At 44.9% G+C, this 27,547-nt stretch overlaps 1 protein-coding gene across 1 annotated transcript in view; it reads right to left on the bottom strand.

The window, feature by feature from the left end:
• The window catches only part of dok7b (docking protein 7b), a 101,969-nt gene that overhangs the window by 38,258 nt on the left and 36,164 nt on the right, over positions 1-27,547 (bottom strand). Inside the window, exon 5 of the mRNA XM_072257439.1 lies at positions 19,694-19,813. Within this exon, the coding sequence (XP_072113540.1) occupies positions 19,694-19,813 (120 nt within the window). The remainder of the gene's footprint in view (positions 1-19,693; positions 19,814-27,547) is intronic.

Raw genomic sequence — 27,547 nt, 5'->3', positions numbered from 1 at the left:
AGACTAATTGGCCAAATGGCCTAATTCTGCTCCTATGTCTTATGACCCTATGGTCTTATAGAATCTATTACCAAAAAGAAGACAGTCAAGCACACAATGTACAGGAAAAACAAATCGTGCAAACAACAGAAGTAAGCAAGTACCATCCGGAAGTGAAGTTCACTAAGCCACGAGGCCAGTCATCTCTGCAGCCGAACCAGGAGCCCGTTAGTTGCAGGCCGCAGCCTTACTTCTGTGCAGAGACAGTGAGCTGAACACTGGCCTGTTCCTTGCCTCGAGCCCGGGCACTGATGCTTCAATTAGCCAAACCTCGAGCCTTCTTCGCTCTCGGAACCTGGTCCGAGCCCCCGCCGCTTCAACTCAGTTCAGCCAAATCAAACCGCCTCCAAGTCTGTTCCAGAAACTGCCAATCACTGGCTTGTTCCCTGCTCTCGGGCCCAGGTCCCACTGCCTCGATTCAGCCTGTACCCGCCATGCCGCAACCATCCTGCACCTTCGAGGCTTCAGTTCACACCGCAAAAATGCCAGGCCGTACCGGCGGTTCCAAAGCTCAGCTCCATAAGGAAGGTTACAAACTGTTGATTGCAGTGATCGGATCCAAGGAAAAAGTGTGATTAATATAGTGATTTATAGTTTTGTTTGCCATCAGCAAATCATCACTGTGCTTCACCAGTGGCGTCTTAAACCAGAATTGGAGAGAAGGTTTGAAACTCCCCGTGGATCAATATCTGGCTCAATCAATTCGAAACAGGTCCCATTGGGTGTCGATACAAGAACTTATTTTATTTATTTATTAATTTGAAGATACAGTGCAGAGCAGGCCCTTCCAGCTCAATGAACCACACAGCACTGTAACCCAACTATTTAACCCTAGCCTAATCACGGAACAATTTATAATGACCAATTAACCTACTAACAGCTTTGTCTTTGGACTGTGATAGGAAACTGGAGCACCCGGAGCAATCAATCACATTGATGCACCATCGATTACTCCAAAAGACTGGAAGTAGAGTAAATACTGAAAGGCTTTTATTAACAGTAAATGGACACACGTCCCTGCTGAGTATCTGTCCTGGACTGAGGAAGGAGCAACGGCACAATCGCCTTTATTCAGGAGTCTGTGGGAGGAGCCACAGGAGCAGTCAGCAGAGGGGCGTGTCCAGACAGCTAACCCAGTTACAACATATATACATATGGTTTACCACACACGGGGAGACCATACAATCTCCTTACAGACAGCCCCAGTATTGGAACGCTGGACACCCCAAGCTGTAACAGCATCACACTAACTGCTACACGACCATGGCAGCCGAGAATAGATCCAGATGAGGCACAGGAAAAACATCTGAGCAAAGCAACGTGCATAACGTGCTGGAGGGACTCAGCAGATCCAGCAGCATCCATGGAAATGAATAAACAGTAGACATTTTGGGCCAAGACCCTTCTTCAGGACAGGTGGGGAGGGTGGGGGAATGCCTGAATTAAACAGTGGGGGTTGGCTAGATGGTGATAGGTGAGGCCAGGTGGGTGGGAAAGGTCAGGAACTGGAGAGGCAGGAATCTGATAGGAGAGGCGAAGAGGAGAGTGGACCATTGAGAAAGGAAAGGAGGAGGGGAACCAGAGGGGATCAACAGGCAGGTAAGAAGGGCTGAAAGGTCAGAGTGGAAAATGGTGGTGGGGGGGGGAGTTTGCTTACCGGAAAGAGAAATCAATATTCATGCCATCAGGTTGGAGGGTACCCAGAAGGTGTTGCTCCTCCATCCTGAGAGTGGCTTCATCTTGGCACAAGAGGAGGCCACGGACTGACATGTTGGAATGGGAATTGGAATTAAAATGTTTGGCATTAGGAAGTTCCTCTTTTGCATATGGTGCAGAGGTAGTTGACAAAGCTGGGTCTCACCAACGTAGAGGAGGCCAAATCAGGAACACCAGACGCTCTTCATATGACAAGCCATTCAACCCTGGAATCATTTTCGTGAACCTCCTTTGAACCCTCTCCAGTTTCAGCACATCCTTTCTAAGATAAGGGGCCCAAACCTGCTCACAATACTCCACGTGAGGCCTCACCGGTCGACATTACATCCTTGCTTTCATATTTTAGTCCTCTTGAAATGAATGCTAACGTTCCATTTGCCTTCCTCACCACACACTCAACCTGCAATTTAACCTTTAGGGAATCCTGCACAAGGACTCCCAAGTCCTTTTGCACCTCAGTTTTTTTGTATTTTCTCTCCATTAAGAAAATACATTTCTTCTACCAAAATGCATGACCATACACTTTCCAACACTGTATTCCATCTGCCATTTATTTGCCCATTCTTCTAATCTGTCTAAGTCCTTCTGTAGCCTTTCCACTTCCTCAAAAATACCTGCTTCTCCAGCTTTCTTCATATCATCTGAAAACCTAGCAACAAAGCTATCAATCCCATCATCAAAATCATTGACATATAACGTAAAAAGAACTGGTCCCAACACACACCCCTGTGAAACATCACTAGTCACTGGCAGCCAGTCAGAGAAGTCTCCCTTTATTCCCACTCTTTGCCTCCTGCCATTCAGGCGCTGCTTGCTTTATCCATGCTAGAATCTTCCCTGTAATACCATGGGATTGCAGCTTGTTAAGCAGCCTCATGTGTGGCACATTGTCAAAGGCCTACTGAAAATCCAAGTACACAACATCAGCCAATTCTCCTTTGTCTATACTGCTTGTTACTTCTTCAAAGAATTCCAAAAGATTTGTCAGGCAAGATTTTCCCTTCTGGAAACCATACTGACTATGGCCCTTTTATCATTTGCCTCCATGTATCCTGAGACCTCATCCTTAATAATCGACTCCAACATCTTCCCAACCACTGAGGTCAGACTAAGCAGCCTATAGTTTCCTTTCTTCTGACTCTCTCCCTTCTTGAGGAAGTAGTGCCATTTCCAATTTTCCAGTCTTCTGGAACCATTCCAGAATCTAGCGACTCTTGAAAGATCATTACTAATGCCTCCATGATCTCTTCAGCCACCTCTTTCAGAACCTGGGGTGTATACTATCTGGTCCAGGTGACTTATTTACCTTCAGACCTTTCAGTTTTCCAAGAACCTTTTGTTTAATTATGGTAATTTCACACACTTCATTCCCCCTGACACCCAAAAATTCCACCATACTGCTAGTGTCCTTCACAGTGAAGTAAAGATTGATGGAAAATATTTATTTAGTTCATCCATTATTTCATTGACCCCCCCATTACTACTTCATAAAAGATGACGGTAGACTGTTTGACTCCAGAGAGATCAAGAAAGGGGAGGGAAGTGTCAGAGACAGAAAAGTGAATTTAAGGGCAGGGTGGAAGTTAGAGGCAAAGTTGATAAAATTGGCAAGCTCAGTATGGGTGCATGAAGCAGCACCAATACAGTCGTCAATATGGCAGAGGTATGCCCCTCAAGTTTGGAGATGTGGGAGGAGCTGAAGGAAAAATCGTCCAGGATGACAGACAGAGGAGGTTGGTGGTGAAGCAGATTGGTTGGTTCTTTTGTCAGGAAAGAGGCAGAGAGCTTTGAGGCCTTCTTGATGGAGGTTGTAAGTGTATAGGGACTGAGCATCCATAGTGAGGACGAGGTGATCGGGGCCAGGGAATTGAAAGCTACCGAGAAGATCGAGGGCATGAGATGTAGGTGGGAAGGGACTGAACCAAGGGTGATAAAATGGAATCAAGATATGAGGCCACAAGTTCAGTGGGGCAGGAGCTGGCAGAGACACCTGGACAGTCCAGTTTGTGGATCGTAGGTAGAAGATTAAAAGCATGCAGTGCGGGGTAAGGGAACTATAAGGTTGGTGGCAGTGGATGGGAGTTCTCTGGAGTCGATGAGGTCAGAGATAGTGTAGAGGGGGATCTACCTCGAAGGGTAGGTATGAAGAGGTGTCTGAGAGTTGCTGCCTGGCTTCAGCAAGGTCAAGGTCAGGGCACCACACTTCAACAGCACCCCCTTTTGTCTGTGTGTTTGATGGTGAGGTGGGATAGGTGGGGAGAGAGCGGAGGGCAGTGTGTTTGTAAGGGGTCAAGTTGGAGGAGAAGAGAGGAGTGCTGATGTCAAGGTGGTTTATGTCTCAAAGATAATTCGAGATGAAAAGGTCTAGAGCAGGCAGAGAATCAGGGTAGGGGGTCCAAAAAGAAAAGGACAGTTGGAGTTTCTTCCGAGGAATGAAAGATTTGATGTTTGATGTCTCTGGGCCTGTACTCACTACCTCAGTATTTTCCCTCTCTTTTTGCACTACTTAATTAACATAATTTTTTAATATATATTTATTGTAATTTACAGATATTATTATGTATTGCTGCTGCAAAACTTTAAAAAATGACATATGCCAGTGATATTAAACCTGATTCTGATCATCAGAGGAGGTCAAAAGGATGAGAGTGGTGGGGAATCTTAGTGAAATATACGGGACCCTGAAAGGCCTGGATAGAGTGGTCACGGAGAGGATTTGAGGGCACATCCACTGAATAAAGGGAGGTTCATTTAGAACTTAGACTTGAGGCAGAACTTCTTCAGCCAGAGGGTGGAGAATCTGTGGAATTCAGAGGGCAGGTCAGTGAAAAGGGGGTTTTCACTGTACCATGTGACAATAATCATAAACCAATACCGTACCAAAATATCTGTGGAGCTGAATGGCCCAATTCTGCTCCTGTGTCTTGTGTTTCAGTAAGAGGGAAGAGGTTTAAAGAGGATCAAAGGGTAAAATGTTCACACAGAGAGTAACATAGAAACATAGCAAATAGGTGCAGGAGTAGGCCATTCGGCCCTTCGCGCCTGCACCGCCATTCAGTATGATCATGGCTGATCATCCAACTCAGAACCCTGTACCTGCCTTCCCTCCATACCCCCTGATCCCTTTAGCCACAAGGGCCTTATCCAACAAGAGTAGCTGGTATCTGGAATGAGGTGGTGGAGGCAGAAACATTAACAACACGTAGGAAGCACTTTGAATGAGCCAAGCTTTGAGGGATATGGAATTAATGCTGGCAAGTGAGAAATAGTAGAGATAGGCATAATGGTAGGTACAGATATGATGGGCCGAAGGGCCTGTTTCTGTGCTGTATCAATGACTTCTTTCTGTCTGCAGTGTAGAGGGCACCAGCAATGTTCTCTCTAATTTGTAATAACCAGTGTACGCAAAAATCTTGAGATATGCAATTTTTTGCCCAGTGATAACAACATGTGCACGCTGAATAATTTCTTCAATTAAAACAGCATGAATAAGCCAGTTCTAAAATCTGCAGACAAATCATCGCAAACTCCACGTTGTCAACACCAACCGCATCAGAAACTGGAAAAGGAAATGTGATTGTGTGCGACTGTGAAATACACTTAACATGCCAAAAAGGTGGAGGGTGACAACCTTTTGTGTGCAGTTTAAATTCCTCTGTGTGCTCATAGCGTGCACACGCACACATCTTAGAATACTGGGCATCACACAAAGATGGGTCTTTGTTTTTTATTCAATAAGAGGGACTCTTAACCTTATAATCTACCTCATTAACCTTACTGTCTGCCTGAACTTACACTTTATTCTACATTCTGTTATTGTTTTACCTTGTACCACCTCAATGCACTGTGTAATGATCTGATTTGTGTGCAATACAACCTTTTCACTGTATCTTGGTACATGTGACAACAATAAACCAATATTTGACCTGACCATCTACCTCATTATGACCTTGCAACTTACTGTCTACATGCACTGCGCTTTGCAACTTGAGGCCCTTCTGTTGTTCAGGGCTAACCATGGATGTTGCAGGCCAGCTGTCTACTTGAGACACAAGCCAGGGCGGTACGATATGGAGAGCAAGCTGTTGCCCGTGCAGCAGGATCCAAAGGAATAGCAGAGACCGATACAATTTGGCACCAGCGGTGTCGCAGGAGATGTCAGCTGGGGTTGAACTCAACGTAAGACTGCCTCAGGGACTCCAGCTCTGGATTTTTCCTCGGGGTTCACTCCTAAAGACTTCCCCGTGACTGGTAATAGCCACAAGGCAGTGGAAGTTTGAGATCAGAGTTTTCCTTCTCCAAGATGAGCTGACAAGCCCCATCTGCCCAGTAACCCGCCTTTGCCCTTCTCCTGTCAGTAAGAATGGTCACACCAGGCTTAGCAGCAAAGTAACATGTGAAAGTCCGGAATTGGACTTGGTTTTCAGAGGCTATTTGAGATGCACGCCATTTGAAGGATTTAATAGGTAGTGGGAGCTTGTCCCCATTACCACCCCCAGCTATGATCACCTGAAGGAACTTTGTAACTGTAACACTTTATTCTGCCTTGTGTTATTGCTTTCCCTTGTACTAACTCAATGCACTGTGTAATGATCTCATCTACCATAGGTGAACAGCACGCAAGACAAGCTTCTCACTGTACTGTACCTCGGTACATATACCAACTCCAATTGCCCAGTGCTAGCTGTTGTGTCAGGAAAGATGCTTTGAGGGCAGGGACCTTTCCGTGGGGAGACAACAGCCCAGAGCTGCAGGCAGTAAGCTGATGAGGTCCGGCAGTGACGGGGTGGGGGTGGGGGTCTCAGAGTGCTGATCATTGCATTCTTCAGGGTGAGAGGGCAGAAGACCACCCTGCTGAATGAACAAGTGTCTGATTGATTCCTTTGTCTGCAGCTAGACGCAGCATCCTGAGGTGTTCCCAGTGTAACCTTGGAAGCTGAATCTCAGTCTCTTAGAAAGAAAGGCCCAGAGTGAAATCGGATCGGGCTCTTGGAATGCACTCAGATACCAGAAGGACAGTTTCCGGAGCTGGCTTGTGACAGCTGCCACTTTTTTCTTTAATTCTTCAACAGCAGACATCCCAGTCCATCAGATTAACTCAGCGTGGGATCATCCCATTCTCTTCGGATTTACTTTGCAGACCAAACTTTCCCAAAAATCCACCCTCTATAAGTATGCAAGACAAGCTGTCCATCGTACATCAGTACACATGACATTTCTTGCTAGCTGTTGTGTCAGGAAAGATGTTTTGAGGGCAGGCACCTTTCTGTGGGGAGAGGATGTGAGAAGGCAGAGTGGTGGTTACCTGGGACCCTGCCCCAGAGCTGCAGGAAGTGAGCTGATGCGATCCACTGGGGTCTGGCAGTGATGGGGTGGGGGTGGGGGTCTCAGATGCTGATCATTGCATTCTTCAGGGTGAGAGGGCAGAAGACCACCCTGCTGAATGAACAAGTGTGTGATTGATCAAACAAAAACAGGAGACTCTGCAGATGCTGGAAATCCAAAGCAACCCACACAAAGTGCTGGACGAACTCAGCAGGTCAGGCAGCACCTATGGAAATGAATGAACAGTTGACGTTTTGGTCTGAGACCTTTCTTCAGGACCGGAAATGAAGGGAGAAGACACCAGAATAACAAGATGGGGAGAGGGGAAGGAGGATAGCCATAAGGTGATGGGTGAAGCCACGTGGGTGGGAAATGGTAAAGAAGGAATCTGATAGGAAAGGAGAGTGGACCATAGGAGAAAGGAAAGGAGGAGGGAACCCAGGAAGAGGAGATAGGCAGGTGATTGATCAATTTGTCTGCAGCTAGAGGTTGTATTCTGAGGTACCAAGTGGCTCTAGAATCCTCATGTGCAATAGCTTCTTTATGCTACAACTTACAGGGTGTTTGCAAGACTGCAGCTAGATCCATAGGTTCATACAGAACTGCCATTCGGCCAACTAAATCTCTCCCGAGCATCGACACCCAGTTACACTGATCCCGTTTCAAGTCAGGTAGATTCTGTGGTCATAAGCACAGGTACAATGCAAAAATTTGTTTACAACACCATCACAGGCAAAGTCAAGGTTGTTCGCTTCAATTGTTTGCATGTTTTTTTTTCTTTTGGACATCATTCGTTGGCCTTTTATATTTATTCTTTTGTTTTTCTTTAATTAGGTTCTTTTGGGTTTCTTGCTTTGAGGCTACCTGTGAGCAAACAAATCTCGGTTGTATAATTTATACATTCTTCGATAATAATTGAATCTTGAATTTATTATCAAAGTACATATATGTCACCATGTACTGTTATGTATTTAATAATTCAATAATATTTGAGTAATTTTGCATATATATTGGTTGATTAAGCATTCTTGCTCATGTAAATAATTAATTTAAAGTAAGCTCAAACTACGCCTATATTTCAGACACCCAGCATCTTCATTTGCATTAATTTAATGTTTTGAGGTTACAAAACATAACATATACTACCCTGAGATTCATTTTCTTGCCATTTAAATAAAAATAATGAAATGCAATAGAAGTTATGAAAAACTATCAATAACTAAGGAGAGAAACAACCAATGTGCAAAAGAGAACAAGTTGTGCAGATAAAAAAAGGTTCAGACATTTCATGGAATGTTTTATGACATAATCATGGAAGATTAATTATACAGAAGTTATACCAGGCAGTGGAAAATCTGTGCAAAACAAGAGAGTACTGAGAAAAAAACATTCAGAGCTAATTCATTATCTTCATATTCCTATCAGCTTCCCCAAGGCTCCACCACTCTCCTGCATACAAGTTTACAGAAGCCAATTAACTACCAAACTGCAAATCTTTGGGACATGGGAGGAAACTAGAGCACCCAGAGGAAACCCATAGTGTCGCATGCAAACTCCACACAGACAGAGGACTGTACCTAGTACAGCTTTGGTAATCTCAAGCAGGTTTGGGCTTTCTGTTCATTGGAGTGGAAAAGGACAGTTGGCGTTTCAGATCAAGGTCTTTCATCAGGACTGGTGAAGAGTCTCGGCTTGAAATGCTGGCTGTTTATTTCCCTCCATAGACACTGCCTGACTTGCTGAGTTTCTCCAGCATTCTGTATGTGTGGCTGCAGATTTCCGGCAACTGCAGAATCTCTCATGTCTGCAGTTGTGTAAGACTCTGGTTAGGCTGCACTTGGATTACTGCACACATTTCTGGTCACCCCACGACATGAAGGGTGCATAGACTTTGGAGAGGGTTCAGGAGAGATTTACCAGGATGTTGTCTGGGTTAGAGCTGTAAGAGCAGGTTGGACAAACTTGGATTGTTTTATCTGGAAAGTCAGAGGGGAAACCTGATAGAAGTTTATAAAACTATGAAAAGCATTGAGAGGGTAGACAGCTGGGGTGTCTTACTCAGGGTAGAAATATCAAATATCGGAGGGTGCATAGCTGTCAGTGAGAGGGAGGAAAGTTAAAAGGAGACGTGCAGAGCATTTTTCTAAACACAAGAGTTTTACGTGACTCTTTTGTTCCTTCAGTCCTCCTCCAGACCTTCCTCCTGGCACTGACCCCTGCACGTGGGACAAGTGCTAAAGATGCCCCTACACCTCCTCCCTCACTACCATTCAGGGCCTCAAACAGTCCTTCCAGCTCAGGTGACACTTCACCTGCGAATCTTTTGGGGTCATTCTTAAGCAGGAGGGTGAACAGCCAGATGTCATGGTCCATGTAGGCGCCAATGAATTGGGGAGGATGAGAGATGAGGTTCTGCATAGGGGGTTCAGAGAGTTAGGTGTGAAGTTAAAGAGCAGGACCTCCAGGGTTGTGGTATCAGGTTTGCTACCCATGCCACATGTTAGCGAGGCTAGAAGTAGGAAGATTAAACAGTTTAATACGTGGCTAAGGAGTTGGTGTAGGAGGGAGGGCATAAGATTTTTGGATCATTGGTCTCTCTTCCAGGGAATGTGGGTCCTGTACAGAAGGGATAGATAACACCTGAACTGAAGGGGACTGATATCCTAGTGGGAAGGTTTGTTAATGCTGCACGGTGGGCTTTAAACTAGAGTCGCAGCGGGACGGGAACCAGAGTGCCAGAACAGTTAGTAGTGAATTTGCAGAGGTGGACGTTTATAAGACCTCAGACAAAGTTAGGAATCAAAAGGTTGAGCATGGTACAACAAAGTCAAAAAGGGTGAATACAGGACTGAAGTTGTTATACTTGAATAAGCACAGTATACAGAATAAGGTAGATGAACTTGCAGCACAGTTGCAGATTGGCAGGTATGATGTTGTAGGCATCACTGAATCATGGCTGAAAGAAGATTATAGCTGGGAGTTTAATGTCCAAGGATACACAGAATGGAAAGGATAGGCAGGAAGGCAAAGGGGACATGTTGCTCTCTTGGTAAAAAATGAAATCAAATCATTGGAAAGAGGTGACATAGGATTGGAAGGTGTGGAATCATTGTAGATAGAGCTAAGGAACAGCAAGGGTAAAAAGACCCTGATGGGAGTTGAACACAGACCCCAGACAGTAGTAAGGATGTGGCCCATAAATTACAACAGGAGATACGAAGTGCACGCCAAAAAGGCAATGTTACAATAGTCATGGGGGACTTCAATATGCAGGTAGATTGGGAAAATCATCTTGCTGCTGGATTACGGGAGGGGGAATTTCTAGAGTGTCAGGGCATGAAGGGATACGGGGAGAAGGCAGGAGACTGGGACTGAGAGGAAAATTGGATCTGCCATGATGAAATGCAGAGCAGACTCGATGGGACAAATAGCCTTTTTCTGCTCCTATATCTTATGGTCATCTACTGTACCCGGTGCTCCTGGAGTGGCCTCCTCTACATCAGTGAGACTTGACATACGACCACGGACCTGGCCTCCACAGCAGTCTGTGGAAGAGTATTCCGCAGATTCACCACTCTTTGACTAAAAAAATTTCTTCCTTACTTCTGTTCTAAAAGGTCACCCCTCAGTTTTGAGGTTGTGCCCTCTTGTTCTGGATACCCCCACCATAGGAAATATCCTCTCCACATCCACCCTATCTAGTCCTTTCAACATTCGGTAGGTTTCAATGAGATCCCCATGCATTCTTCTAAATTCCAGTGAGTACAGGCCCAAAGCTGCCAAATGCTCCTCATATGTTAACCCCTTCATTCCTGGAATCATCCTAGCGAAACTCTTCTGGACTCTCTCCAATGACAATGCATCCTTTCTGAGATAAGGGGCCCAAAACTGTTGATAATACTTCAAGTACAGCGTGACCAGTGTCTTATAAAGCTTCAGCATTATCTTCTTATTTTTATATTCTATTCCACTTGAAATAAATGCCAACAATGCATTTTCCTTCTTTACCACAGACTCAACCTGTAAATTAACCTTTTGGGAGTCTTGCACAAGGACTCCCAAGTCCCCTTGCACCTCTGATGTTTGAACTTTCTCCCCATTCAGATAATAGTCTGCACTATGAGGTGCTCAATGAATATAAAGAATGTAAAAAGAATCTTAAGAAAGAAATTAGAAAAGCTAAAAGAAGATATGAGGTTGCTTTGGCATGTAGGGTGAAAATAAATCCCAAGGGTTTCTACCATTATATTAATAGCAAAAGGATAGTGAGGGATAAAATTGGTCCCTTAGAGAATCAGAGTGGACCAAAAGAGATGTGGGGCCAAAAGAGATGGGGGAGATTCTGAACAATTTCTTTTCTTCGGTATTCACTAAGGAGGAAGGATATTGAACTGGGTAAGATAAGAGAAACAGGTAGGGAAGTTATGGAAACTATGATGATTAGAGAAGAGGAAGTACTGGAGCCTTTAAGGAATATAAAAGTGGATAAGTCTCCGGGTCCTGACAGGATATTCCCTAGGACCTTGAGGGAAGTTAGTGTGGAAATAGCAGGGGCTCTAACAGAAATATTTTAAATGTCATTAGAAACGGGGATGGTGCCGGAGGATTGGTGTATTGCTCATGTTGCTCCATTGTGTAAAAAGGGTTCTAAGAGTAAACCTAGCGATTATCGGCCTGTGTTTGACATCAGCAGTGGGTAAATTGATGGAAAGTATTCTTAGAGATGGTATATATAATTATCTGGATAGACAGGATCTGATTAGGCTTTTTCCATTGAGAGTGGGGGAGATTCAAACAAGAGGACATGAATTGAGAGTTAAAGGGCAAAAGTTTAGGGGTAACATGAGGGGGAACTTCTTTACTCAGAGAGTGGTAGCTGTGTGGAATGAGCTTCCAGCAGAAGTAGTTGAGGCAGGTATGATGTTGTTATTTAAAGTTAAATTGGACAACTATATGGACAGGAAAGGAATGGAGGGTTATGGGCTGAGTGCAGGTTGGTGGGACTAGGTGTGAGTAAGAGTTCGGCACAGACTAGAAGGGCTGAAATGGCCTGTTTCCATGCTGTAATTGTTATATGGTTATATTGTTCCTTTGACTAAAATGTATTAGCATACATTTCTCAACACTAATCCAACTGCCAATTTTTGCCTATTCTTCCAATTTGTCTAAGTCCCACTGCAATCTCTTTGCTTTCTCAGCACTGCCTATACCTCCACATATCTTAGTATCATCTGCAATTTTGCCGCAAAGCTATCAATTCCATTATCCAAATCATTAACAAACAATGTGAAAATTAGTGGTCCCAATATTGACCCCTGAGGAATACCACTAGTCCATGACAGCCAACCAGAAAAGGCTCCCTTTATTCCCACTCACTGCCTCCTGCCTGTCAGCCATTCTGCTACCCATGCCAGTATTATTCCTGTAATGGCATAGGATTTTATCTTGTTAAGCAGCCTTATGTGATTTTCAAATCCACTGCCTCTCCTTTGTCCACCCTGCTTGTTACTTCCTCGAAGAATTCTAAAAGATCTGTCAGGGAAGATTTCCCTTTACAGAGACCATGCTGACTTTGACTTATTTTATCATTAGTCTCCAAGTACTCTGAAATGTCATCCTTAATAATGGACTCCAGCATTTTCCCAACCACTGAGGTTAGGTTAACTGGCCTATAATTTCCTTTCTTTTCTCTTCCTCTCTTCTTGAAGAGTGGCGTGACATTTGCAATTTTCCAGTCCTCCGGGACCATGCCAGAATCAAGAGATTCTTGAAAGATCATGACCAATGCATCCGTTATCTCTTCAGCAAGCTCTCTCAGGACTCTGGAATGTTGTCCATCAGGCCCAGGTGACTTATCCACCTTAAGACCTTTCGGTTTGCCTGGCACTTTTTCCTTTGTAATAGCAATGGCACTCACTCCTGCTCCCTGACACTCACGGACCTCTGGTATACAGCTAGTGTTTTTCACAGTAAAGACTGGAGCAAAGTACTTATTAAAATTCATCTGCCATTTCTTTGTCCCCCATTACTACCTCTCCAGCATCATTTTGCAGTGGTCCAATATCAACTCTTACCTCCCTTTTATTCTTTATATAACTGAAAAACTTTTGGTATCCTGTTTTATATTTTGTCCTTATATTTCATCTTATCCCTTCTTAGTTACCTTTTGGTGGATTTTAAAAGTGTCCCAATTATCCAACTTCTCACTTATTTTTGCTACATTTTATGCCCTTTCCTTGGCTTTTATGCAGCCCCTAAGAGCCAGGGTTGCCTAGCTCTGCCCTTTGAGAACAACTTCTTCTGTGGGACATATCTATTCTGAGCCTTGTGAACTATTCCCAGAAAGTTCAGCCACCTCTGTTCTGCCATTATCCCTGCCAGTATCCTCCTCCAATTCACCCCGGCAAGCTCCTCTCCCATGCCTCTGTAATTCTCTTTATTCCATTGTGATACTGAAGCATGTGACTTATGCTTCTCCCTCTCAAACTGCAGTATGAATTCATCCATATTGTGATCACTGCCTCCTAAGGGTTCCCTTACATTAAACTGTCTAATAAAATCAGGTTTATTACACAACACCCAATCTAAGATAGCTTTTCCCCAAGTAGGCTCGAGCACAATCTGCTCTAAAAAAAGCATGTCATGGCCACTCAACAAGTTCCCTCTCTTGCGGTCCGACACCATCTTATTTTCCCAATCCCCTTGCATATTGAAGCCCCCCATTATAATTATGACATTAACCTTACTACATGCCTTTTCCGGCTCCCCTTGCAATCTCAGCCCCACATCTTGGCTACTATTTGGAGGCCTATATGTGATTCCCATAACAACTCCACCCACAAGGATTCAACATTCTCTGACCCTATCTAAAGATGTAGTTCCACCCCTTACCAACAGAGCCACACCACCTATGCTTTTCTGCCTGTCCTTTTGATACAAAGTATATCCTTTGATGTTAAACTCCCAACTGTGCCCTTCTTTCAGCCACGACTCAGTGATGGCCACAACATTATGCCAACCAATCTCTAACTGTGCCACAAGTTCGTCCACCTTATTCTGAACACTACGTGCATTTAAATACAACACCTTCAGTCCTGCATTCTTTGCCCTTTTGAATTTTGCCTCTGTGGTACAAGTTAACTCTTTGCTCTGTCTGCAGCTATACCCAGTCATTGGCCTGTCCTTCCTTATTACATCATCTATGACATCAGTCCATGGCCTCCTTTACTGCCATGATGAGTCCACACCCAGGCTGGAGGAGCAACACCTCATATTCCAACCGGATGGCATGAACATCAATATCTCCCATTTCTGGCAGTGCCGCAGCCTGGTACAGGATGGTAAATCCTACAAAAAGCAGTGGACACTGTCCACCTCTCCCCACCGTTGAGCACATTTACAAGGAGCGCTGTCGCAAGAAAGCAGCAACCATTATCAAGGTCCTCCATCATCCAGGCCGAGCTCTCTTCTCATTGCTGCCATCATGAGGAAGGTCCAGTAACCTCAGGACTCTCATCACCAGGTTCAGGAACAGTTACTACCCCTCAATCATCAGGCTCCTGAACCACTGAACTGATTCCACAACCTATGGACTCATCTTTAACAATTCTACAACTTATGTTCTTGATAATTATTGTGTATTTATTTATTATTATGAATACAACTTTTTTCACTTCTTTGTATTTGCATAGTTTGTTGTCTTTCACACATTGGTTATTTGTCTACATTTTTGTGTGCAGTATTTCATTGATTTTGTTGTGTATCTTTGTATTTACTGTGAATGCCCACAAGAAGTGAATCTCAGGTGATATATGTACTTCGATAATAAATTTACTCTGAACTTTCATTTCTCCCCCATTCCTACTTCTCTTTTTCCATTCCCCAGTCTGATTCCCCTCTCGCCCCTTCTCCTCTCCTCATCTGCCCATCACCTCCCTCTGGTGCCCCTCCTCTTTCCCTTCTCCTCTAGTCCACTGTCCTCTGCTATCAGATTCCTTATTCAATAGGTACATCTAATTCACTTTTCAATTTAGATCTTCTTCAGCTCCTTCCCCTCTTCCATCTATCACCCCCCAGTGTACAGTACTGTGCAAATGTCTTACGTACATATATATAGCTCAGGTGTATAAGACATTTGCACAGGACTGTATTTCTCAATGTGAAGCAAAGAGCAAGTTTGTAGATATGGCGGAGCAAAGGATGTTGGGAATGGCAAGGGTGGATCACTGCAGGAGGGGAGAGGGACAGGTGGCAGAGGGGTGCCAGGGGTGAGGGATGGTGTGGGTGCAGACACACCCAGCCCTGAGATACCAGGGAAGGTCATTTGATTCCAAACAACCAGTTTATTGATCATTACAGAATGTCTCTCTGCTGCTTTCCACTCCCTCCCATCTCCATTCCCCTTCTCCGAACCATGATTCCTCTCTCCCTGTCCTCTTCCCACTCTCAGTCCACAATAGAGACCCAGATCAGAATCAGGTTTATCATGTCCTGAAAATAGTTTTTTTTTTGTGGCAGCAGTATATTATATGCAGCAATACATAAAATTACTAGAGTACTCTGCAAGTCTTAGACACCCGAGCTATGTGTATGTGACCATAGCTTTTGCACAGTACTACACATGATAACATACTCTACTTGGCCTGACCTGTATGAAGTGGCCTGTCTCTCTGGATGGATGCAAAGCAAAGCTACATGTGACAATAATAAACGGATTATCTGTTAAACACAGACTAATTTCGAGAGGAAAGTGTAAAGAATGGACAACATGTACAGTATAGTCACCAGGCCTGACTGAAGAAAAATCACTCTGGCTGACATTGTGAAGATGTGCAGCTTTAAATAAAAGCATAAATCTGAACCTCTTCCTGGCACCTGGACTTCGTTTCATTTAAAGAGGACGATTAATAATTTTTTAAAATATCTAATCTTCTAAAAGAAGGCCACTTCTGTAGAAAAATTTGCCAAGAACAATCATGGTCAAAGCTCATAATTGTCTACGTCAGACGACATGACACATAATGATGATGATGATGAATCTTATAAACCAAAATTGCCCTCATGCAACACAAATACACAATTACAATGAATACAGAATAAACACAGAATCAAAAGAGTTAAAATATTGCATCCCTTCCTCTCCAAAATCCCCTGCTCCCCACTCCTCACTCCACAACTCCCATAACCTAAAAGATGAAGTCTTGATCTCGCAATCTACCTCATCGCAGCCCGTGCACTTCATTTGACTGCCTGCTCTGTCCCTGTTACAGTCTGTTTTCCTGCCTCAGTATACTTATTTACGGAATGATCACTCTGAGCACCGGTGCCCCACAAGGCTGTGTTCTCAGCCCCCTGCTGTACTCACTGTACACCCATGATTGTGTAGCCAAGTTTCCATCAAACTCAATATATAAGTTTGCTGATGACACAACAATTGTAGGCCGTATCTCGGGTAATGATAAGTTTGAGTACAGAGAGAAAATTAAGAACCTGGTGGCATGGTGCGAAGACAATAACCTATCCCTCAATGTCAGCAAGACAAAGGAATTGGTTGTTGACTTCCGAAGGAGTAGCAGACCGCATGACCCAATTTACATTGGTGGTGCGCAAGTGGAACAGATCAAAAGCTTTAAGTTCCTCGGGGTCAATATCACAAATGACCTGACTTGGATCAACCAAGCAGAGTCCACTGCCAAGAAGGCCCAACAGCGCCTTTACTTCCTGAGAAAACTAAAGAAATTTGGCCTGGCCCCTAAAACCCTCACTAATTTTTATAGATGCACCGTAGAAAGCATTCTTCTAGGGTGCATCACAACCTGGTATGGAAGTTGTCCTGTCCAAGACCGGAAGAAGCTGCAGAAGATCGTGAACACGGCGCAGCACATCACACAAACCAATCTTCCATCCTTGGACTCACTTTACACAGCACGCTGTCGGAGCAGTGCTGCCAGGTTAATCAAGGACACGACCTACCCAGCCAACACACTTTTTGTCCCTCTTTCCTCCGGGAGAAGGTTCAGGAGCTTGAAGACTCGTACGGCCAGATTTGGGAACAGCTTCTTTCCAACTGTGATAAGACTGCTAAACGAATCCTGACCCGGATTTGGGCCGTACCCTCCAAATATCCGGACCTGCCTCTCAGTTTTTTTGCACTACCTTACTTTCCCTTTTCTATTTTCTATTTATGATTTATAATGTAAATTTTTAATATTTACTATCGATTTGTACTCCAGGGAATGGGAAGCGCAGAATCAAATATCGCTGCGATGATTATACGTTGTAGTGTCAATTGTTTGGTGACAATAAAGTAAAGTATAATATCCTCCAGGAGAACCACAACCTTGTTGTAGGGTTTGGAAGCTTGTGTGCCTCAATGACCCAGAGAGCTATGTTGGCTGGAGTCAGAGACTTGTGTTTTGGCTGTTGGTAGGGTCACCCATGCCAAACAGGTCTAAGGGTAGAGGGTTGACTAAGAGTGGTTCACCGGTCCTTCAAGTTCAGGGTTCAGCTCAGGGCTAACAACCCTGACTGGTAAAGCAAAATTGTTACAGAAAAAGCAATGAAGAATCCTTCTATATCTGAATGTGACAGTATTCCTGAGCGTCCATCTGGCACTTGCATGGCTGACAGTAGTGAAAATTGAGAGGAAGCTACTGACATGATGAAGGAAGTCCTGAACACCAGCGAGAAGGTGGAGGACCTTCATTGCTGCCCTAAATGCCAGTGGCGTAATGGACAGTAAGTAGGTAAGTTCCCTCCATATCCCTCTCAACACCTCACTTTGTCCCTTCCTCATCCTTCCCCTTCACTATTAGGCCACAAGATGTTGGAGCAGAGTTAGGCTGTGCCCTCTGATCCAAGACTCTCCCACTAATGAATACATCCTCTATCTAGGCCTCTCAATATTCGATAGGATCCACTGAGGTCCTCCTCATTCTTCCAAACTCCAGTGAGTACAGGCCCAGAGTCATAAATACCGCTCATACATTAAGGGCAAGATCTTTAACAGTGTTGATGAGCAGAAGGCTCTTGGAGTCCAAGTTCACAGCTCCCAGAAAGTGGGTACACAGGTTGATAGCGTGTTTAAGATGGCATACGGCATGCTTGCCTTTCTTAGTTGAGGCGCTGATTTAAAAAATGAGGAGGTTAGATTGCAGCTTTATAAAACCCTGGTTAGGTCACATCTAGAGTACTGCATACAGTTCTAGTCACCCCATTATAGGATGGATATCGAGGCTTTGGAGAGGTGCAGAAGAGGTTTACCAGGATGTTGCCTGGATTAGAGAGGATGTGCTATAATGAGAGGTTCAACAAACTTGGGTTATTTTCTCTGGAGTGACGAGGCTAAGGGGAGATCTGATAAAGGCTTATATAAGATTATACAAGGCATAGGCAGAGTAGACAGACAGTGTCAGTGTTGAAATGTCTAATACCAAAGTGAGATGGGATAGTTTCAAAGGAGATGTGAGGGCCAAGCTGTTCAGAGAGTGGGGGGTGCCTGGATCACACTGCCAGGGGTGGTGGTAGAGGCAGATACATTAGGGGCATTTAAGAAATATTTAAATAGACACATGAACATGAGGGAAATGGAAGGATATGGACATTGTGCAGGCAAAAGGATCAGTTTAGTTGGCCATTTGATTACTAATTTATTTGGTTCAGCACCAACATTGTGGGCTGAAGGGCCTGTTCATGTGCTGTACTGTTTTATGTTCTATGTTCTAACCCTATCATTCTCGTGACCCCCCCCCCACACAAAACTCTGGTCCCTCTCCAGTGCCAGATATGAGTCCCAAAACTGCTCACAATACTCTAAATGTGATCTGACCAACTCCTTACAAAACCTCAGCATTACATCTTTGCTTTTATATACTAGTCTTCTCAAAATGAATGCTAACATTGCATTTGCCTTCCTTACACTGACTCAACCTGCAAGTTAACCTTGAGGAAATCCTTCCCGAGGATTCCCGAGTTCCTTTCCACCTCTGATTTCTGATTTCATTCCCTATTTAGAAATAGACTGTGCCTTTATTTCTTCTACCAAAGTGCATGACCATACACTTCCTGACACTGTATTCCATCTGCCACTTGTTTGCCCATTCTCCTCCTCTGTCCAAGTCCTTCTGCAAACTCCCTGCTTCCTCAACGCTACTTGCCCCTCCACCTATCTTTGTATCATCCACACACAAACTTGGCCACAAAGCCATCAATTCTGTCTTTCGAATCATTCACATATAACATGAAAAGAAGCGGTCAAAACACCAAATCATGTGGAACACCACTAGTCACTGGCAGCCAACCTGAAAAGGCCCTCTTTACTTCCACTCTATACCTCCTACCAATCAGCTAATCTTCCATCCATGTTAGTACCTTTCCTGTAATACCATGGGTGCTTATCATATTTAGCAACCTCCTGTGGTGCCACCTCATCAAAGGCCTTCTGAAAATCCAAGTAAACAACATCCACTGACTCTCCTTTCTCTACCCTGCCTGTTATTTCCTCAAAGAATTCCAACAGATTTTACAGGAGGATTCTGTCTCTTTCTTCCTGTAGCCCCCTCATCCCACTGACCACCCTCTTACCCCACCCCATCCCTCTCCTCCCTGTACTAACCTGGCAATACTGGCCTCAGGCCAAAAGGCCCTTTAGTCGGTGAGATCCCTCTGACGATGCAGTCAAACAGGAAGCTAATCCGCTCGCCGTCGGTACAGGACAGGAAGAAAACTCCGGCCCCTGCCATACAAACACACAAGGTATCGTCACATTTACACAGGCACATAGGAGAATGTCCTAAAGCATCATATCTGGGACATCACAGATTGGCGTAGGACCTGTTTCAGCTGGAAGTTCAACATCAGAAAGTCCAAGGAACTGATTGCGGGCTTCAGGAATAAGAAATTGGGAGAACACATCGAGGAGTCAGCAGTGGAAGGGTGAGCAGCTTCACGTCTCTGGACCCAACGTATTGATGCAATTACAAAGGCACACCAGTGGCTATATTTCATTCAGAGTTTGGGGAGATATGGTACGTCACCAGCTTCCTACAGATGGAGAGCATTCTAACAGGTTGCATCACCATCTGGTATGGTGGCTCCAATGCATCGGATCAGAAACAAAAACCCTTTACCAATCTGGACATCCTTAGAATGTAGGAGAAAACCAGAGGAAACCACATAGTCATGAGGAGAACATACAAACTCCTGACAGACAGTAGCAGGAATTGAACTCCAATTGGTGATGTGGAATGCCATTCATTCAACTTCCCATTCTCACTCTGACGTGTCTGTCCGCGGCTTCCTCTACTGCCATGATGAGGCCACTACTCAGGTTGGAGAAGCAATGCCTCATATTCCGCCTGGGTAGCCTCCAATCTGGCAGCATGAACATCGATTTCTCTAAGTTCTGATAATTTCTCCCCCTCCCCCTCTCTTTCCCCACCCCTCCTCCCAGCTTTTTATTCTGGCTTCTTCTGTTTTTTTATTCTGTTCCCTTTTTTTCCCAGACCTGATGAAGGGTCTTGACCTGAACCGTCAACCGTTTATTCCTCTCCATAGATGCTGCCTGACCTGCTGAGTCCTCTAGCATTTTGTGTGTGTGTGTGTGTGTGTGTGTGTGTGTGTGTATCTATATGCGAGTGAGTGTGTGCGTGCGTGTATGTGCGTGCGTATGCATGCGTTACATACAGAATGTGGGCACGTGGCCAAGTGGTTAAGGCATTGGACTAGCGACCTGAAGGTCGTGAGTTTGAGCCCCAGCCGAGGCAGCGTGTTGTGTCCTTGAGCAAGGCACTTAATCACACATTGCTCTGCGACGACACTGGTGCCAAGCTGTATGGGTCCTAATGCCCTTCCCTTGGACAACATTGGTGTCGTGGAGAGGGGAGACTTACAGCATGGGCAACTGCTGGTCTTCCATACAACCTTGCCCAGGCCTGAGCCCTGGAGAGTGAAGACTTTCCAGGCACAGATCCATGGTCTTGCAAGACTAATGGAGGCCTTTACTTACATATAGAATGCTTGCCTTTTTGAGTTCAGGAAACAGGAAGGAGCATTGCAGCTTTACAAAACTCTATTCAGGCTGCATCTGGAATATTACATACAGTTCTGATCACCCCACTATAGGAAGGATGTCAAGGCTTTGAGAGGGTGCAGAAGCGGTTCACCAGGATGCTCCCCGGGTTAGAGGGCACGTGCTGTAAAAAGTTGGGTTGGGAGGTGTATAAGCTTATACAGGGCACAGGTTGGATGAATGTATGCAGTCTTTCTCCAAGGATTGGGGAGTCAAAGCCTAGGGGTTCAGGTTTAAGATAAGGAGGCACGATTTAAAAGGAACCTGAGGCACAACTTTTTCATGCAGAGGGCGGTGAGTATATGGAATGAGGACCACATAAAGTGCTGGAGGAACTCAGCAGGTCAGGCAGCTTCTATGGAGGGGAATAAACAGTCAACATTTGGGGCTGAGATCCTTCATCAGGACTGTATATGGAACAAACTGGCAGAGGATGCTCTTAAGGCAGGTACATTAACAACATTTAAAAGATACTTGGACAGCAAATTGCTTAGAGGGATACGGCCCAAATGCTGGTAAAATGACGCTAGATGCGAATCTTGGTCGGCTGGGACCATTTGTGCTGAAGGGGCTGTTTCTGTGCTAAATAACTCTAGAGCTGAATTGAAATTCCACAGCTGATCTGGTGGGATTTGAGCTCAGGCTGGCGTGTCCACACTCTGCGTTACCAGTCCAGTAGCTTAACCTCCACACCACCAGCACTCCCACAACAGCAAGCCCTTCCTCCCAGGTTGCACAGATCACGGCCTTGAATGAGGGCAGAGCCAAAGCCTTAGTGTGGAGCTTGGCGGCCCAGTGTGTCTGGCGCCTGCTGCCAGCAGCCTCCTCGCCCTTCCCTTCCTAGAAAACAGCTTTTAAGGCCGAGGGCCGAGAGCCGAGAGCGCAGACGCAGTCCACTTGGCCGGTTGCCAGGCACACCAGTGCCTCATGGCTCTCTCCCCTACTCCAGTCACTCAGCAAGTCTTTGGAACGACGGGAATGCCAGGCAGCTGTTTATCAGCCAAGAGTGAAAGCCCATGGAGACAGGGAGGAGGGGTGGGAGGGCAAGCAATGCTGGCAGGCCATTAAATATAGTTTTCATCGCTTAATGGCTTTGAAGTGGTTTAGGTACTTCTACAGCTGAAGACAAAAATAATATCTGTGGAAGGAAGAAGGTGAACAACTTGTACTTTTCGCAGTGCAGAACCCTGTGCTCACCGCTCTCGTCTTCTCCCCGTACTGCGGTGGGCCCAGGTTACTGGCTGCCTTGTGGAAGACTCGTGTCGGTCTACAGGCACAACCCTCAGCCTCCAGTCACCCGGACCTTTAATTCCCCATCCGACCCTCCCTCCAACCCCTCTGCCCTTGGCCACAGCCGGGTCTGGTTTCACAGTGGTTATGTTATTCGGAGTTGCATCCTAAGGTCTGGACTGTTGACCCCAGGGAGAGTGAGTTCCGCCCTGCTGTGACACACAGGGGAATGAAATCTGAGTTTATAACGGTAAAAAAAAATGTGGGATAAAGTGACTGTCACATTGGAGTGAATGTGTACGTACAAGAGAGGGAGACAGACAGACAGACAGAGAGAGAGAAACAGAAACACAAAATACTCTGCAGATGCAGACAGCGAGAAACAGAGAGACAGACAGAGAGAGAGAGACAGAGAGAGAGACAGAAATAGTTAAGTGTCTGCACTTGCACACTATGATCATCAAAAAGGTACAGAAGCCTAAAGACACTCAATGTTTTAAAAATAGCTTCTTTCCCCTCTTCATCTGAATGGTCCATGAACACTACTTCACTATTTTGCCTTCTTTTTGCACTACTTTTTTGATAATATTCTTATTGTAATTCATGGTGATTTTTAAGTATTGTATGGTACTAACTCCGCAAACAACAAATTTCACAACACGTCAGTGATAATCAACCTGGTTCTGACTTGTGCGCATGTCTGCATGCCTGCGTCTGTGGTCTGCAGGTCGGAGCCCCACATGGCATACCCCGAGGTCGAAGCCCAGAGGTTGGCAAGTCCAGAGGTCAGAGTGCGAAGGTCAGAGGCCCAATATCTTTGAGTGCAGGGCCAAGGTCTGAAAGGTGGTCTGTCCTGGGGTGTGAGGGAGAGGGCCGTGGATTGGGGAAGGGGCTTGATTTGCTGTTGCTGCTTGTTGTATGTTGGGTGTGTTGTTCTGCTGAACACTGTGGGTATGCTATCTTGGCATCAGAATGTGGGAACGCATGTGGGCTGCCCTCAGATTGTGTTGCTTGTGAATGCAGACAACTCATTTCAGTGTCTGTGTCTACGTGCATGTGATAAATAAATCTAATCTGCGTGCTTGTGTGTCAAGTGAGAGCCAAGTGTGTTAAGTGTGAACGTTGGAATGTATAGGAGGATATCCGTAGATGCACGAGTGTATATTTCTCTCCTTTGGGCATGCAGGAGTGCGCAAGTGTGTGTAACTTTAGTAGGTGTGATAGAGTACACGTACATGTATGTGTGAGGAGGTTGAATTAATTACCATCTTTAGCCAATTCAGAGGTGTAAAGCTAATTTACAATTCATTTAAGAACCAAACTAATCAAGATAGAGCGTAGAAGAGTACAGCACAGGAACAGGCCCTTCAGCCACAATATTGTGCTGAACCAATTCAATTAGTAATCAAATGGCCAACTATACTAATCCCTTCTGCCTACACAATATCCATATCATTCCATTTCTCTCATGTCTATGTGCCAATATAAACCTCTCTTCAAAGTCTCTAATGTATCTGCCTCCACCAGCACCTCAGACAGTGCTTTCCAGACATCCATCATTCTTAAAGTGAACTTAATATCAAAGAACACATACGTCACCAAGCACAACTGTGAGATTCATTTTCTTGCAGGCATACCCAATAAATCCACAAGAATAGAATAATTGATAGAATCAGTGAAAGATTGCACCAACTGAGGCATCCAGCCAGTTTGCAAAAGACAACTAATGGCAAACACAAAAAGAAATAATAATAATAATAATAATAAATAATAAGCAAATAAAATCGCCCTTTGCACCTCCATTGAAATGATCCCATAAAACCATAAGATATAGGAGCAGAATTAGGCCATTTGGCCCATCAAGTCTGCTCTGCCATTTCATGGCTGATCCAATTTTCCTCTCAGCCTCAATCTCCTACCTTCACCCCTTATCCCTTCATGCCCTGACCAATCAAGAATCTATCAACCTCTTCCTTAAATATACATAAAGACTTGGCCTCCACATCTGCCAGTGGCAAAGAATTCCACAGATTCACCGCTCTCTGGTTAAAATCGCCTATCGGTTTAGTGCATGCCCTGTGGTATTATTGTTATTAAGATAGTCCCAAAACAGTTCCCCACTCCCACTGAAAACAGACTTTATTTATATAGCAAGACACATCAAAGTTGCTGGTGAACGCAGCAGGCCAGGCAGCATCTCTAGGAAGAGGTACAATCGACGTTTCGGGCTGAGACCCTTCATCAGGACTAACTGAAGGAAGAGCTAGTAAGAGATTTGAAAGTGGGAGGGGGACGGGGAGATCCAGAATGATAGGAGAAGACAGGAGGGGGAGGGATGGAGCCAAGAGCTGGACAGGTGATTGGCAAAAGGGATATGAGAGGATCATGGGACAGGAGGTCCGGGGAGAAGGAAAAGTTGGGGGGGGGGGAGGAAGCCCAGAGGATGGGCAAGGGTTATAGTCAGAGGGACAGAGGGAGAAAAAGGAGAGACAGAAAAAGAAAAAGAATGTGCGTATATAAATAAATAACAGATGGAGTACGATGGGGAGGTGGGGCATTAGCGGAAGTTTGAGAAGTCAATGTTCATGCCATCAGGTTGGAGGCTACCCAGACGGAATATAAGGTGTTGTTCCTCCAACCTGAGTGTGGTTTCATCTTGACAGTAGAGGAGGCCGTGGATAGACATATCAGAAGGGGAATGGGACGTGGAATTAAAATATGTGGCCACCGGGAGATCCTGCTTAAAAAAGCACACGGAGAATGCGGGCATTGATCCCACTACCTCTCGCATGCTAAGCAAGTGCTCCACCATTTGACCTAATTCCCCCGTATCCAGCATCTGCAGATTTCCTCGTGTTTGCGTTTATTTATATAGCATTTTAACACAATTAAGCATCTTCTTTCTATCAAATAGTTGAAAGCATTTCATAAGAGCGTTATAAAGCAATAATTAATACTGAGTCACATTGTGAAATCTAGAGCCATTGGCTAAAAAGTTTGGGAAGAGTTGGGTTTTAACGGGTGTCGAAGGAGGGATGAAAAGTTCAGGGAGGGAATTTCAGCTGAGAACATAGCTGCCAGTGGGGCAGTGAATACTTGAGTCAACCTCAAAGTTCAAAGTAAACTTATGATCGAAAGTTCATTTATGTCACCACATGCCGCCCCAAGATTCATTTTCTTACAGGCATGCACAACAAAAGAAAGAAACACAACAGAATCAATTAGAAACCTCACACGACAGAAACAGACAAACAACTAATGTGCAAAGGACAACAGACTGTGTAAATACAAAAAAGAAAAAGGAAGTAATAATAACAATAAATAAATAATCAAGATTACGAGTTGTAGAGTCCTTGCAAGTGAGTTGATAGGTTGTGGAATCAGTTCAGTGGCTGGGGTGAGTGAGTTGTCTGTAAGAAGTTTGTACGTTCTCCCCATGACCGTGTGGGTTTCCTCCCACAGTCCAAAGACGTACCAGTTGGTAGGTTTATTGGTCATTGTAAATTGTCCTGTGATTAGGCTAGGATTAAATCGGAGGATTGCTGGGCAGCGTGGCTCGAAGGGCCGGAAGGGCCTATCTGCACTGTATCTCAATCGATCAATAAATAAGTTTCCCCCTCTGGTTCAAGAGCCTGATGGTTGAGGGGTAATAACTGTTCCTCAGCCTGGTGGTGTGGGACCTGAGGCTTGTGTACTTCCTTCCTGACAGCAGCAGTGAGAAGAGGAGAGAGAGCAGCTTTTGATAGTCATTAAACTCTTACCTTGTTGATCAGTGATAGAGCGGTGATCTAGTTAAATAATGACTTCACAACCTATAAACGGAAATAATGTCAGTGCTGCCTGGCATGCCTGGCGCTCACTGTCAATTCTTGAGGTCAGTTCACACAACCGCCCTCCTTGACTGAAATGCAGCAGTTCCTGTGTATTTCAACAGGGAAGTTTCTGTCTGCTTTAGCAATATGTTGAGCCCTTAAGATTAGCTTTATTTGATACATGGTCATCAAAACAGTGAAATGCACTGAAAAAGGATCTTGTGCTTTCTCGGTGTATATGATGAATAAGTTCTTGGGCTCCGGGCATCAATTACATCCAACATTTCGATGACAAACTCTGCCATCTTCATCAGGGATGATGCCTGGGTATGTCTAGACTGGTGGTATTTATACCCCCGTAGTCTGTCCCTCCTGATTGGTTAGTCCTCATCCTATCAGGTTTCTGATCTCCCACCTTGTTTACAATCAAATTCCAGTTTTTGCTAAGAGCGAGACCTTCACCTTTGTTAAAATTCTTTTCCTCTAGTTTTATTTCAATGACTTCCTTATCATCGATACCTGTATTCGGCTGGAAGCCCCAGGAAGAGTTTATTAGTGCAGTGCCTCGTTTGGATCAAATCAAATCAGAAGGATTGTGCTAGGCAGCTTGCAATTGTCTCTTCCGAGCCTAGTAGGGGCAGACAACCAATGGTACCATGGACATCCTGTGAATCATTAAAGATGCTGTGTTTTGGAATGAAATCAAATCCTTGACTGGAGTCTAGAGTGGGTGTATAAGATCTCAGACCCTTTGTCCACCTATGTAAGTGTTTTAACAGTGATGTTAGGGGTAGCTGTTAAATCATATTTAGTACCATACTGGCAGCACAGTGGGAAGCAATTAGCATAATGCTTGGAGCCATGGTAGTGTAGTGGTTAGCGCATTGCTTTTACAGTACGGGCCATTCTGGAGTTTGGAGTAAAATCCCAGCACCGTTCTATAAAGAGTCTCTGTATGTCCTCCCCATGGAATGTGTAGGTTTTCTCCGGGTGCTCCGGGTTCCTCTCACAGTCCAAAGACATTCCGGGTAGGTTAACTGGTCACTTAAGTTGTCCCATGATTAGGTTAGGGTTAATTGGTTATGTCTGGGGCGGCAAGGCCCAAAGGGCCAGATGGCTCCGCTCCACACTGTATTGCTAAATGATAAATGTACTGCACCAGCTATACAATCACGGTTTGATTCTCACCACCGTCTGTGAGGACTTTGCACGTTCTCCCCGTGGCCTCCGCGTGTTCCAGTTTCCTCCCACACATACGGTGAGGGTAGGCAACTTGTGGGCATTCGATGTTGGCCAGTCGAGTGATCTGGCACCTTGCTGTCTCTGAGGGTTTTCCGTGAGGCTTCGAGTGAAGTGT

The sequence above is a fragment of the Mobula birostris genome, chromosome 5 (assembly GCF_030028105.1).
Source record: "Mobula birostris isolate sMobBir1 chromosome 5, sMobBir1.hap1, whole genome shotgun sequence".
Lineage (NCBI taxonomy): Eukaryota > Metazoa > Chordata > Chondrichthyes > Myliobatiformes > Myliobatidae > Mobula > Mobula birostris.
Note: the sequence above shows the minus strand (reverse complement) of the source record. Positions and strands in the feature narration are given on the sequence as shown.